Source organism: Gossypium hirsutum, chromosome D09 (assembly GCF_007990345.1).
Source record: "Gossypium hirsutum isolate 1008001.06 chromosome D09, Gossypium_hirsutum_v2.1, whole genome shotgun sequence".
Lineage (NCBI taxonomy): Eukaryota > Viridiplantae > Streptophyta > Magnoliopsida > Malvales > Malvaceae > Gossypium > Gossypium hirsutum.
In genome coordinates this window covers 12,198,988-12,212,494 of record NC_053445.1, presented here as the reverse complement: position 1 = coordinate 12,212,494, position 13,507 = coordinate 12,198,988, and the positions used below count along the sequence as shown (strand labels likewise).

The 13,507-nt window shown below is 33.4% G+C and overlaps 2 protein-coding genes across 5 annotated transcripts; one reads left to right on the top strand and one right to left on the bottom strand.

Annotated features, from left to right (window-relative positions):
• Positions 1-4,817: 4,817 nt before the first annotated feature.
• On the top strand, positions 4,818-6,727 carry LOC107892164 (cytochrome P450 94B3). Its single transcript, XM_016817171.2, has one exon. The coding sequence runs from the start codon at positions 5,065-5,067 to the stop codon at positions 6,595-6,597; it is 1,533 nt and encodes a 510-aa protein (XP_016672660.1). The 5' UTR covers positions 4,818-5,064; the 3' UTR covers positions 6,598-6,727.
• On the bottom strand, positions 6,410-11,461 carry LOC107892163 (ATPase family AAA domain-containing protein FIGL1). 4 transcript variants are annotated; one of them, XM_041101808.1, is made up of 15 exons: positions 10,919-11,461; positions 10,544-10,682; positions 10,005-10,385; positions 9,625-9,863; positions 9,187-9,314; positions 8,963-9,081; positions 8,788-8,880; positions 8,466-8,567; positions 8,140-8,242; positions 7,772-7,855; positions 7,591-7,686; positions 7,373-7,500; positions 7,252-7,275; positions 6,882-6,939; positions 6,410-6,550 (listed from the first exon to the last, which is right to left on the bottom strand). In XM_041101808.1, the coding sequence occupies exons 1-14, from the start codon at positions 11,185-11,187 to the stop codon at positions 6,931-6,933; spliced, it is 1,914 nt and encodes a 637-aa protein (XP_040957742.1). In that variant the 5' UTR covers positions 11,188-11,461; the 3' UTR covers positions 6,410-6,550; positions 6,882-6,930. The 4 variants fall into 4 exon arrangements, with proteins under 4 accessions (XP_040957742.1, XP_040957741.1, XP_016672659.2 ...); XM_041101807.1 differs by having other exon boundaries at positions 6,420-6,558; XM_016817170.2 differs by lacking the exon at positions 6,410-6,550 and having other exon boundaries at positions 6,717-6,939.
• Between the last annotated feature and the right edge of the window lie 2,046 nt (positions 11,462-13,507).

The following is a 13,507-nucleotide window of genomic DNA, read 5'->3' as shown; positions in this document are numbered from 1 at the left end:
TTTTGAGGGACTAAATTGTAATTTAACCAAATTAAGTGATGACTCAATGATGGAATTTCAAAAGATTATAAAGGGCAAAATGGTCAAATAGAAAGAGAGAGAATTCTAGAAGGTAATGATGATGTTTGTGATATTTTTAATTAATTAATTAGATAAATGTTATTTAATTAATATTTTATTAAGATTTTTAGTATTATTTTATTATTAAATGATTAATATAAAATGGAGGAAAGATGATGAAAAAATTATCATCTTTCCATGCAACCAACATTAGAAGAGAAGAGAAGAGAAGAAAGTTTTGCTTTCTTTACAATTCGGTTCTTTCACCAAAAATTCATTATTTTCACCTAGAAATCAAAAGAATTTCCATAGCTTCCAAGAGAGAAAATTAATAAGGAGACAATCGGGAGCTAGAATGTCAAGTTAGATTCAAGAAATAGAAGCTGGAGGAGAGAGAAAATCAAGTTAAAGATTGAAATCAATAGCATAAGGTAAGAACATCAAGATTTCAATATATTTTTAAGTTTGTTATGGTTGAAAACGCATGGAAATGATGTTATAGTAGAGTTTTTCTTAAATAAATTCTTATGTTCTTGATATATTAGTGAAGGGAAATAAGTGAAAATGATGAGAAATATTATAGAAAAAGGGAATTAGGGAGTTATAAATTTAGAAATCAACATCTTGCACTAAAACAGTTTTGGACAGCAGCAGTAGGTTAACTTTGAAAACTCACCATAAATTGTGGAAATCGAATTAAGTCTAGTTTCTCATAGAAGAAACGGTGTGAGTAATGGAATTGTAAATCATGAGATATAATAAATTTAGTGAGACAAGGTCAGAATGAATTCGGGTTCCCCTGTTCTAAATTTGGAAAATCATCAAAAATTGAATAAAAATAATTAGAGTCTTAAATTTATATGTTTAAAATACTGAATGAGAATATTTTCAATAGAAACAAACGGAAACATCATCCAAATTCTGTACAAAGAGATAATTAATTTTTAGTGAAGAGGGGTCGGAACTGTCAAATAGTGAAACAGGGGAAACTTTAAAGAATAAACTGTACTTATTGGCTAAACAAAAAATTCTGAAAATCTTATGGTAAGAAGATATGTGAGTCTAGTTTCATAGGAATTTAGCGGATCTTAATTTGGAGTTCCGTAGCTCAAGATATAAATAATTTAGTGACTATGACTCAAGTGGACAGCTTTGAATTAATATATAAATAAATGGTGGAATTATAGATAATGTTACATATAAGCATATTATACATTAAGGATGTGGAATGGAGAGGAGGAGGAAAATAAATGATTATTCAACTAGCATGAGTTCTCATTAAAAATGACCAATTTGCATGTTTTAGGTTCAATGACTAAATTGAATAAAAGTAATATTTTAAGGGTAAATTGGTAAAAATATCAAAAAGTGACCAAATTGCATGAAATGAATTATTTTATTATTTAAATTAATAAATTGAATGAAATATTAATTTATATCAAGATTGGGTGGAAATTCGAGGAAAATAGAAATTTACCAAAATGTCCCTAAATTTTGGTATTTTTGTAATTTAGTCTGGTAAGTTCGTGTAAGTTGAATTATATTCTTAGATGATTGAAATATATATATTGGATTGAGAAATTGATTTGAATTGTGAACATGAGAAATTGTGAATTGAATGAAATGGAAATGAAGCTTTGAATTACATGAGTAAATATCGGGTCTCGTAGGCCCTATTTTTTATGAATATAATATTTCAAGGATATGTTGTAAAGAATTAAAAAAGTACGCTAATAATTTAAAAGTTTTATTTCGGATGAAATTTTGTAACTCAGTTTAATACGTATGCAAATGTATGTCTTCTAATAATGCCTCGTAGCCTATTCCGGCGTAGAATACGGATAAGGGGTGTTACAATGTAACATCGCCAGATTCGGTCATAATGTTTAGACCGGGTTTGGGGTGTTACAAGGTAGGCATGATCATGTGGTCAGTCGGGTTGCAAGGTCATTACAGGTTAGGTGTCGCCATATAGTGTACTATGTAATCTTGCTTTGACATTCTTGTCCCTTAGGTTGTAAGAGGTTATTGCACCTCAGTGGTCCTCACGGAGGTTGTGTAGTAAGTGATCCCCACAAGGGTGCGTAGCAGGCTAACTGTTGGAAAAAAAATAGATATTTTGGAAGCTTTGAGGCATATTATCTATTAGTAAAGGCAGAGAGTTGAATAATAAAACTATGGTTTTATATTCTACTCCATGAGATTTTTACAATAATATATCATATGCTCAAAATGGTTGAGTAATGAATGAGAAATTGGTATTCAAAGTAAGCCACTTGTGAATTATGTTGAGGAAAATGGAAAGCTTAGTCCCACATTGGTTATATATCAAGAGTGGAATATGTTTATATATGTGAACCAACTTAATGATTATTAAATGACTAAATTAATACTCTCCCTCGCGCGTAGGGGTGCAAATCCAAATCCACCGGGTTTGAGGGCAAACCTGCACCACATGGGCGACGTGAAATGTCCGGACCGATCAAAGGTTTCTAGGCTTGCGAATATTTTAGCTCAATATGTATCCTTAATTTTCCTCAACAGAGCTTATTTTTGGGGGATCAAAAGGAGTTAATTCCTTTAATTAAAACGTTAATTTAGGTCTAAATGTCTCCTTGATTCACAGGCACTTTTTGGCTCCATTAGTCAAAGATTTCCAAAAATTCTTCCCATGAATTTATTTTAAAAACCAAATAATCTGACAAGGAAGAGACACACTAAAATTTTCCAAGTTTTTGAGATATTTTTTCCCTACATATTTCCCAATCTGTTTTCTGGTGATAGACGAAGGCAAGGCTATTGTTCATTGACAACTGCAGTCGTGCTACTACCGTGCTCATCTTATTGTTGTATCTTGGGAGATAGTTGACCATCGTTTCTCCAGCACTAAAGGAGCAATCGAATCTATCTTAAGAATACTGTCGATACATGCCTCAACTACCAATACAATATTTTAATTTTATTTTATTTTCTGTTTTCCAAATTTATATATATTGTTCTTGTTCGATCTTGTGATTAATATACAACTTTATATTACTGTTATTTTACTAACATTTGTGCAACACGAACTTCAAGCCTATTTAGAAGGGCTGTGTTGGTGGTATCTTATGGACCGTCTTAAGAGAGGGGTCACCATGAGGTGTTCCTAGTGATGAGTTATGCACGAACCGCTCCTCGTGGAGGGTTATCTGTGAGTTGCCTTGTGTCTCGCTACGTGTCACAGTCGTGTAGGGAAATAACAATACATTTCATCTCATGGGAAACTGTTCATCACATTTCAGTTTGGCCTCTTACCGAAAAACATCATGGGTCAAGTTCAACATTGTAGGGTTTGAGGAAGATGAGATGAGGCCCCACGGTACTTCTCATCTTACAAGACAGATAAGAACAGCTTTTTGAACATTAATAGACAACGATTTCCACGTTTTCCTAATATTTCGATTATAATGAAAATCTCGTCTCAAAAGCTCTAATTGAGATGCATCAACAAGGAAAGAAATTGAAGCAGCTCAAAAGAGTGAATATAAGTACCCTTAAAACCGTGCAGTGTAGAATTAGATATATATAATTCATGCAAACACCGTGTAATCAAATAAATTAATAGCATCCAACTTTAGAACAGTTTAAATTTATGCTGAAAGCCATCGAAATCTTTGATAATTTCTCTTAATAAAGAATGACTGTAGATGGGGCAACTTGAAAGACTTTGCAAGTCAGCACTTTTGGACAAAGATGGACTAGAAAACCCTTTCAACTGCTCTCTTGTCTACTCATTTTGTGAAAGAAATTTGTCAATTCAAAAAGAAGAGAAAATGGAAGAAAAATAAAGAAATAAACCCTTTTTTTTTTAATAAAGCTTGTAGTAAAACCAGACAAGTAAAACATAAAATCATGTGGGTGTTATATATCCATCAATTTGGATTTTCATCATTATTGCATATCAGTAACTTTACTCTATGTAATCATAAAAAATGGAAGCTGACAGACTGAGATAGTTTAATATAAAACTAACTTTTCTCTGTCGATCCTATGTTTTATAGAAATCTTTTGCTCTAAATTTTCAAGTAGTGGGTCAACTACACCTGTTCGTAACTTTTCTTTTTCTTTTTTTTTTGCCATCACACCTGTTGATGACTTTGATAATAAATTAATAATAATGATGATTGTATCAAAGATAACATTATAGTCTCAATCTGTAGATTAATTCAAACCTTAATAAATTATTTTAATTTCGAGTTTAAATTACTTCAAATTTAAATAAATTTTATATTTAAGTTATTTCGAGTTTAAGACATTTAAATTTAATATTCAAATTTTTAGAGTAAATCATTATAAACTCAAATTATTTCAAGTTATTTAATCGAATCTTTTGAAGTTCCCTACCACAATCATTTCAAGTTTAGGTTCTACTCTAATCATTTCAAGTTTAGGTTATTAATATTTTATGATAAATCAAATTTAATATGATTTTAATTCAAATCCATGAGGTGAAGTTTTCAAGTTTATTAAAAGGGATAAATCTCAAAACTATACATGAACTATGATTTAATGTGTAATTATATACATAAATTTTGATTTTGTATAATTTTATACATAAAATCTTGATTTAATCCAATTCTTGTAAATTATTAACACAATTATTAATATAACATGATTTTATGTTTATATATTGCATAAATAAATAATTATATTTATTCAGCATAAAAATAAATTGATATATTTATTTCTTTAAATGTGCATGATTAAATCAAAATTAAAATTTCAAGTATATATTTAAACCACAATTTAGTGTTTCGCGTGTATGATTGCATCAAATTAAAATTCATGTACACAATTGCACATTAAATCAAAGTTGATGTATAATTTTGAGATTTATCCCTTACTACAAAGACATATACTTTTTTTTCTAAAACGAACAGCAATGGCAGCTGAAAAGCTGATATATTTCTCATAAACCTCCTCAAATTCTAGTTTGCAGAACCATCAGTTAATCTTTAGGCTACCATGGAAATATTAACGTCCCTCTTTAGTGTTCCGACCCTCAAGTTTGTGTTCATATCAGTGTTTTTCTCTTGGTTGCATGTAATGTTATGTAAAATCTGCAAAGCACCAAAATTGCCAGCAGATGGCCCCCCAACATATCCTATACTCGGCTGCTTGATTTCCTTCTATAAAAACCGCCATCGTTTGTTAGATTGGTATACGGAGCTCCTCACAGAATCAGCCACAAATACAGTTGTCATCAACCGGTTCGGTGCTCCAAGAACTATCGTGACAACAAGCTCTAAGAATGTTGAATACGTGCTGAAAACCAACTTCAATAATTTCCCTAAAGGCAAGCCTTTCACTGAAATACTAGGTGATTTTCTTGGCTACGGGATATTCAATGTGGATGGTGAGCTTTGGCGGATGCAAAGGAAGTTAGCAAGCCATGTTTTCAGCACCAGTTTTTTGAGAGAATTTATGATGAGTACATTGAAGGACGAGGTCGAAAATAATTTGTTACCTTTGTTAGAGTCATTAGCTGAGACATCAAAAGTGGTGGACCTGCAGGAGTTGCTAAAAAGACTTGCGTTTAATATGATCTGCAAGGTCTCGTTAGGGGTGGATCGTTGTTGTTTAGATCCTTCTCAGCCTGTTTCGCCTCTCAATGAAGCTTTCGACACGGCATCAAAGATATCCGCCAAGCGTGGAGCAGCTCCTTTGTTCTTGGTTTGGAAGGTTAAGAAATGGGTTGGGGTCAGATCAGAGAAACGGCTCAAGAATGCCGTGGAGGAAGTCCGTACATATGTTGAGGGAATCATTCGTGGCAAGAAGAGAAAGATTGATGAAAGTGGAGAGAATCATGGTGAAGACCTCTTGTCGAGGTTGATATCAGCAGGCAATGATAAGGAAGTGACAAGAGATATGGTCATAAGCTTCATCATGGCAGGAAGGGATACAACTTCAGCAGCAATGACATGGCTCTTCTGGTTGCTTTCCTGCCATCCAGTTATAGAGAAAGAGCTTGTGAAAGAGATAAACAATAGGGAGAAAATCTTGTTAGATTATGAATCATTGAATAAGGAACTTAAATTGTTAAAAGCATCTCTTTGTGAATCCATGAGGCTTTATCCACCAGTGCCCTGGGACTCCAAGCATGCCATGGCGGATGACTTGTTGCCTGATGGCACTCCGGTCCAGGCAGGAGATAGGGTGACCTATTTTCCCTACGGAATGGGGAGGATGGAAGCATTGTGGGGGGAAGACTGGTATGAATTCAGACCAAGCCGATGGTTTGTCGAACCAGCAAGCTACCATGAAGGATCACTAAAGAAGGTTTGTCCATACAAGTTCCCAGTTTTTCAGGCCGGTCCAAGAGTTTGTCTTGGGAAGGAAATGGCTTTCATTCAGATGAACTATGTGGCAGCTTCCATACTTAGACGGTTTGAAATCAAACCGGTTGTTTCAGAAAAGCCAGTCTTCATGCCACTCTTGACAGCTCATATGGCTGGAGGACTAAAGGTTGTGATTCAGAAAAGAGATCATTCAAGATAAAAAGCAAAAATTAGTGATTCAATGTAAGATGCTAATATGCCATTATGTTTCATCTGTATTATAGTTAGGAGGAAATGCTTAGCTAAAACAAACACATAATATAAAATCTTCATCAAATATTTAATCATAACCATTTGCATCGATCAAGACCATTTATCAAAATCATGTGATTATCCTTCAGGGGACAAATCTGTGACTATAGAAGCTGAACATAGATAATTATCTTCAATTCCTAGTCAGAATGCTACATCACATGCACGAGTGTTTGGAACTATTTAAGTCACCTGAATTGATTCTTGAAGATTAACCTCACCTATTTCTCCTCCCCTTTGATTAACTTCCCTGTTTCAATATTCAAAAGAGCCATTATAACTCAAGCTCTTGCTTTAACTAGATTGAGGTTTATTTCACTCTTCTTGTTTTGACACAAAGAAACAAGAAAACGAACCAATGCTGCAAATCTAGGATGATTTATTTTCGAGTTAATGGAAATTAACTGGAAATTAATGGAAATTACTATCGTAGTTCTTTTTCTGCCAAACATTCTCCGTTTTCTTTTGTTTCCTTGTTCAAGCATTAGAGCGATAAGCTTCCAAATTGTTTGTTCCATTCTTCATATGTACCTAATTCGTTCATAGAAACTGAGGGCCTTACCTCTTGTAATGCATTCTCGAAATCCTACATTAAGAAGACGAGTTATAAATGATTAAGCTGATGAAAAGTTTTACCTCGAAGACATGTGTGCTTTCTAGTGCAGACTTTGAATGTCCATTACCTGAAGGGTTACAGGCCGCATATCCTCTCTCTTCAGCTGTGTAATTTCTATGCCTTGTCTTAGAGCCTCTCTAAGAGGTCCCATAGATGCATCTTTTACTAAGTTTTTCATATCAGATCCTGAGTAGCCTGAAAAGCAAAGGTACCGAACAACGCAATTTCAAAACGATAGCTAAGGTAAAACAAAGCAGCTCAACAGCCAAGAGAAGATAAGCTAACCTTCAGTTAACCTGCATATGGCACTGATGTCCTCTTCTGAGAGCTTGAACAGTCCATCCTTCTCCAACAGACTATGAACAATCCAGGCTCTTGCTTCTTCATTACCGGTTAAACTGATTCAGAAAAGAATTCTTTGCCATAAATGGATGAAGTAAGATTAGATAAGAAATGTAAGTTGCACCTGATGAAGGAAGGGGAATGTAGAGTCTCTTGGTAAGTCGTCTCCTTGCTGCTTCATCTAGTTCCTGAGGTCTATTTGTTGCTCCTGGATCATACAAATATGTAATACAATTGCTTGATACGACTCACCATATTTGAAGAGATTGAAGCCCGATCCAAAAATTGAAATGTTGAATGTATCTTCATATTTACTTCATTCTTATCAGATGCAATCATAATTATCATACAATTGAACAAGTTTTCTTCTAACCAAGAAAGAATTAAGTATTTAGTAGAGTTCCAAAGCTCTTATTTCCTATAGGAGGTCCATTTAATGAGGCCTTTGCCATTTGCCAACAAACATATATGAATTAATAATTTCAACAATACCTATAAGAAGAATCTGCTCACTGCCACTATCAAAGCCTTCCATTTCAATGAGGAACTGTGTCTTGAGCCTTCTACTTGATTCATGCTCACCTTCTGACTTACGCTGTAACCACAATAAAATAACCTTTTAGAAGAACACTTCACTGGCTGGAAAAATTAAAAGAAATGAAAATTTTATCAATCAAAAGAAAATTGCTCCTTGTTTATTTACATAAATTCATCAAGTGTGACCAAATACCCAATCATCTGAGAAAAACAGTACTGCAGTCAAAGGTCACCTGACACCAAATCAAGTTTGTCTTTACGAGCAATAAGGTAAACCTAACCTGAGATAGAAGTGAATCTATTTCATCAACAAAAATAACAGCCGGCTGACGACAACTAGCCACTCCAAAAAGCGCCCTCACTAGCTTTTCACCCTCTCCAATCTGCATTCACCAGTGCCATGCTACCCATTATAGTTTATTCAATATAATCTCTGGTAGAGGATAAAGTAAAGAGTAACCTCTGGAAAAATGTTCGGAGCAACTTAAGAAATTTCAATCTACATTCTTACTGCGGATGTTAGAGTTACAAGTTACAAGCCTTGCAGCATTTCAAAAAGACGTGCAATGTATTGCTAAAGATAAACAGGGGCCAGAAACATACCCACTTGCTTGTCAATGAACTAGCAGATATGTAGAAAAATGTGGCTTTTGCCTCACCAGCTATAGCTTTTCCAATCATTGTTTTGCCTGTTCCCTGTAGTATAATAGGTGTTCACTGAGAAGTCATAAACCCATGATACGAACATTTACTTTTTAGAGAACTAAAAGATACTTACCGGGGGACCGAAGAGAAGAAGACCTCTTCCAGGAGAGCGACAGCCTCTAAATATGTCGGGACGTAATAAAGGCCATATTACCATCTCTGTCACACATTTTTTGGCATGCTCCAAGCCGGCTGCAACATTTTTAGGAGAAACATAAAAGTAGAGAGATTTTTAGATGAGCACAAAGTTCAACCAAAGATGAAACCTAAAAGCAAGTTTCATGTATCTTATAATACCAATATCTTCCCATCGGACGTTTGGGTCTCGATCCATGATCTCATTGCTGACGTGCTCTATAAGGCGAGGTTCCAAATTCCTTAGTTTTTCTGGAAGTTCACCATCGGGACCACAAAGAAGTTCCAAGCTGGATGTATAACCATTAAAACAAGTGAAGAGACAACATAAGACGTCTCAATTATGCCATTCCATATAATATTTGAAAACAGATCCTTGTGATATGAGCAAAAAGTAATTCCTAAGATCAGATTAATACATGTCTATGAAGGCATTACAGCTTGTTTATCTGTAAGAAATTCTTTTCTCAAAAGAAACCTTACACGGTTGAATCTCCTATAATGAAATTTTAATACTTATTCATTATCATAGGAGCATGGGCAATGCACAAGGAAATAACTTAAATTGCATTTTTCCTTTGAAGAATTTACATCACTCACCATGTCCTTGTTGAGTCATCTAATGCATCATCACTCTTTCCACCAATCCGTGATGTCACATTTCCAACGCTGCCACCATTAGATCTTATGGGGGGTACAAAATTACCACGAACTCCACGTCGCGAAACCCCATAGGATTTTGTACCATAACCTCTAGAACTGAAATTGGTATCATTCTGTGGGGAGACAGAAGCACTTGGAGAACCAGCCAGCCCTCGTTTTTGTCTCACATCCATTTCCTATAAGAAAGGGATCAATAATGGAATGTATGCGAGTAAGGCAAGAACATGTGAAACAAATTTGACTTCCAAATGCGTCAGGAAAAATATTGGAACAATTGGCAGTTATACATGCCAAATCTCCAATGCTTTGTATTATACCAGTTTTGCTCTTGCTGTTACAAACGCATTCCCCGAAACATCAGCATTAAATTCTTCATTGCTTGGCGGTGACCTTGCAGTGTTGTTTCTGGGGCTACCGATTTCTTTATATGCACGCTTTGTCCCAAAGCTATTTCCATGTACTCTTTCTTCCACTTCAACTTTGGCAAAGTTTGAAACACTATGCCCCCTAGGAAAGTTGTGATAAGAATGGCCCTTTTCCACCATAAAACAATCTTTGGAACTGCTATTTTTGGAGTCCAAAGAACTTTTGTATGAGCAATTATTTGCTCTTGTAATTTTGTTTCCATACAGAGATGTCAACTTGGCCTGTGTCATAGCTTTAGACGGCTTGTTAATAAACTTATCTTGTTGTCCTCCCTGAAAAACAGTCAGAGCACAGGTTATTTATAAAAATTAAAAAAAAAAAAAGACTACTTGCAATATATGGGCTTTGTTTCAGAAAGGAACTCCAAATGCATATAAATATGACATAATGAATATTTTTACAGAACAAAATTGCAGGTAAATTGATATACCAATTCATTTAGAACCTTTCCCTTAGATTGCTGAAGCTGCGTACAGAAATACTTTGATTGCTTGATTTTGTCGATATCAATACCTCCTTTCATCCCAAAAACACAACCAGGAGCTTTACCTGCTTGCTCAAATGCTCGGCTGGAAGTACACGATTCTTAGTACACTTTATCAACAACAAAGATCAAGATCTAAATGCGTAATATTAACATTAAACCAAAAAGGTTCCCTATAATCAATCTTCATTGGAAATAAAATAAAGCAGCTAATAGCAAAAAATATCGAAGAAAACAATTATACTAGAATTTCAGCTTATTCAATTGAACAACAAATAGGTTTAGAGACCTAAAATTTAATTCATGAGTATGCATAAATACCGATCAGATTCTTGGACCAGGGCACGGCGAGCCGAGTCGAGCTTAGAGACAACGTCGTCACGAATGGGACGTGTGAAGGTCCGATCGACTTCGGAGTGAGAGAAGGAATCGAGGAAGCCGAGAAGCCGAAGCAAGAGGAGCTGAGCCTCCGGGAATTCCCGCTTCTCGAGACAGAGCTCGGCGCCGAAGAGCAGTGATTGGAGCCGCTTTAAGTTCTGATCTACTTCTTTTCTCCAACAAATTTTCTCTTTGGATTTCGATTCTTCCATTTTCTTTTCTCTCCCTTCTTTTTCCTGCTTTTTGGTTGCAAAGGAGAAGAAAGAGAATTAAAATGGGGTTGGGTTTTTTAATTTTCCCGCTACTTTCTGGCTTTGCCTCGCTTTAAATTCAATTATCAAATAGGCAAATTAAAAGAGTGGCTGCCATGGGCTAAAATTCCTTAGCCTGCCTTGGAGCGGATATGGAAAAATAAAATAAAAAAATATTAAGGTTTATCATGAAGTTTAACAAAGACTATCAAAATATCTATTTGTTGGGCAAGATAGTATATCAATTTCCATGCGTGAGATCCATTTAAAAATTTAAACGGAGAGTCTGAACAAATTTTAGAAACAGTTGTTGAGTAAGAAGGTAGATTTAAGTTTTTGTTTACTTTTTTTAGTTTAACTAAGTTTTCACCAAAAAAAAAAGTGTGATGAAATATTCGGTATTTTTACTATTTATGTTAAATAAAAAGGGTTAAGGAAGAGGTGTGCTCAATTATCAAATAGATAAATTAAAAGAGTTTGATGAAAAATTTAGTTTTTTTTATCGTTTATGTTAAATAATGAGTGAAAGGGAGGGGTGTGCTCAATTATCAAATAGGTAAATTTAAAGTGTATGATGAAAAATTCCATTTTTTTACCATTTTTGTTAAATAAAGAATGTAAGGAAGGGGGTGTGCTAAATTATCAAATAAGTAAATTTAAAGAGTCTTGATGAAAAATTCAGTTTTTTTGACCATTTATGCTACACAAAGAGTGTAAGGGAGGGGGTGTGCTCATTGCTCAATTATCAAATAGGTAAATTTAAAGAGTATGATGAAAAGTTCCATTTTTTGGCCATTTTGTTAAACAAAGAGTGTAAGGGAGGGGGTGTGCTAAATTATAAAATAGGTAAATTAAAATAGTGTGATGAAAATTTTGGTTGTTGTCCTTTAAAATAAGATTTTAAGGTAAAGTTTATCTAATTTATTTATATTTATGATCAAGTTCATTTAATAAATCAATTAAAACTTGTTTATTATTTTATTATTATTTATTTAAAACTAGTTTTTTATTTGATTATTTTATATCAAAAGAATAAGATATATATCGTAAATCCATTGATAAATGGATGTTGGTAAACTCTCAAAACCCCTAAATTTATTCTTTTGTATCTCTTGTAACTCTTAAAGAATTTATAGCGCACTTTAATTATCTTTATTATATGTTTGTAACCTATAATGATTGAGGCCCTGTAAATAAAGGGCATGTATAAGCTTTTTGGTATCCAAGTAAAAGTTGAATTATCCTTTCATTTTTTTTCTATTATTCTATCTTGTTCATTCTACAATTCTCTTAGTTTATAATATGCATCAGCATGATTTTGCTCTAAGTGATGGTTTTTTTTATCGACGATCAATTTTATCCTCCATGATTTTCAAGATATTTGACAACAAGACGCAAAGTTTTATAGGAAGTTTCTTATGTTTCATATCTAATTAATTTTTTAAGCTAATTCATGATTAATTATAATTGTTTTGATTAACTTATTTTATTTTTATGTTCTTAAGGTTTATGAAAGATTAGATCCACTCTTAGAGTTTGCTATTGATAAATTTTGATTGAGTTCAAGATCTACTATGGGAGTTTACTTTGCTTACTTCTTGATAAAATCATCAAGACTTAACATTGAATAATAAAAGTATATCAACTTGATTAGATCTCTCTCTTTACACTTTTTCTCAACAATAACATCTTTAAATATTAAATCAATTTGATATATGGTTTAAATATTTGAGATAGCTTTCTTTTGAAGTTTTGATTCCATGGGTTACTTATTGTTTTAAGCATCTTATTTATTCATGAAAATGAATATTGATTAACTTATTTATGTCGTTTTAGTAGTAACTATAATTAAATAATACATTTGACAAAATATATTTAGTATGCAAATTTGTGTTGATAAACCAATAAATTTTCAATTTTGAAAATTACTAAATTAACTAAACTTGTGTTAATTATTGTTTAATTAAGTTGGGATGAAAGGATAATTACTAAATTAACTAAACTAATTACCTCTTTTGATTGCTTGATTTTGTCAATATCAGTTCCTCCTTTAAATATTAAACCAATTAATTTTCAAACCAACGAATTTCTAAATTTGTGTTAATTATTGTTTAATTAAGTTTATTTAACTAAACTAAGGATAATTACTAAATTAATTAAACTATTTCTATATATGTTTGTTCGGCGGGAGAGGAGAGTACATCTTCTCCACCCGAACTTAAAGAAAAAGAAGATGATGAAGAAGAAGAAACACCATTGGCGCGCATTCAAGCTTTCAATC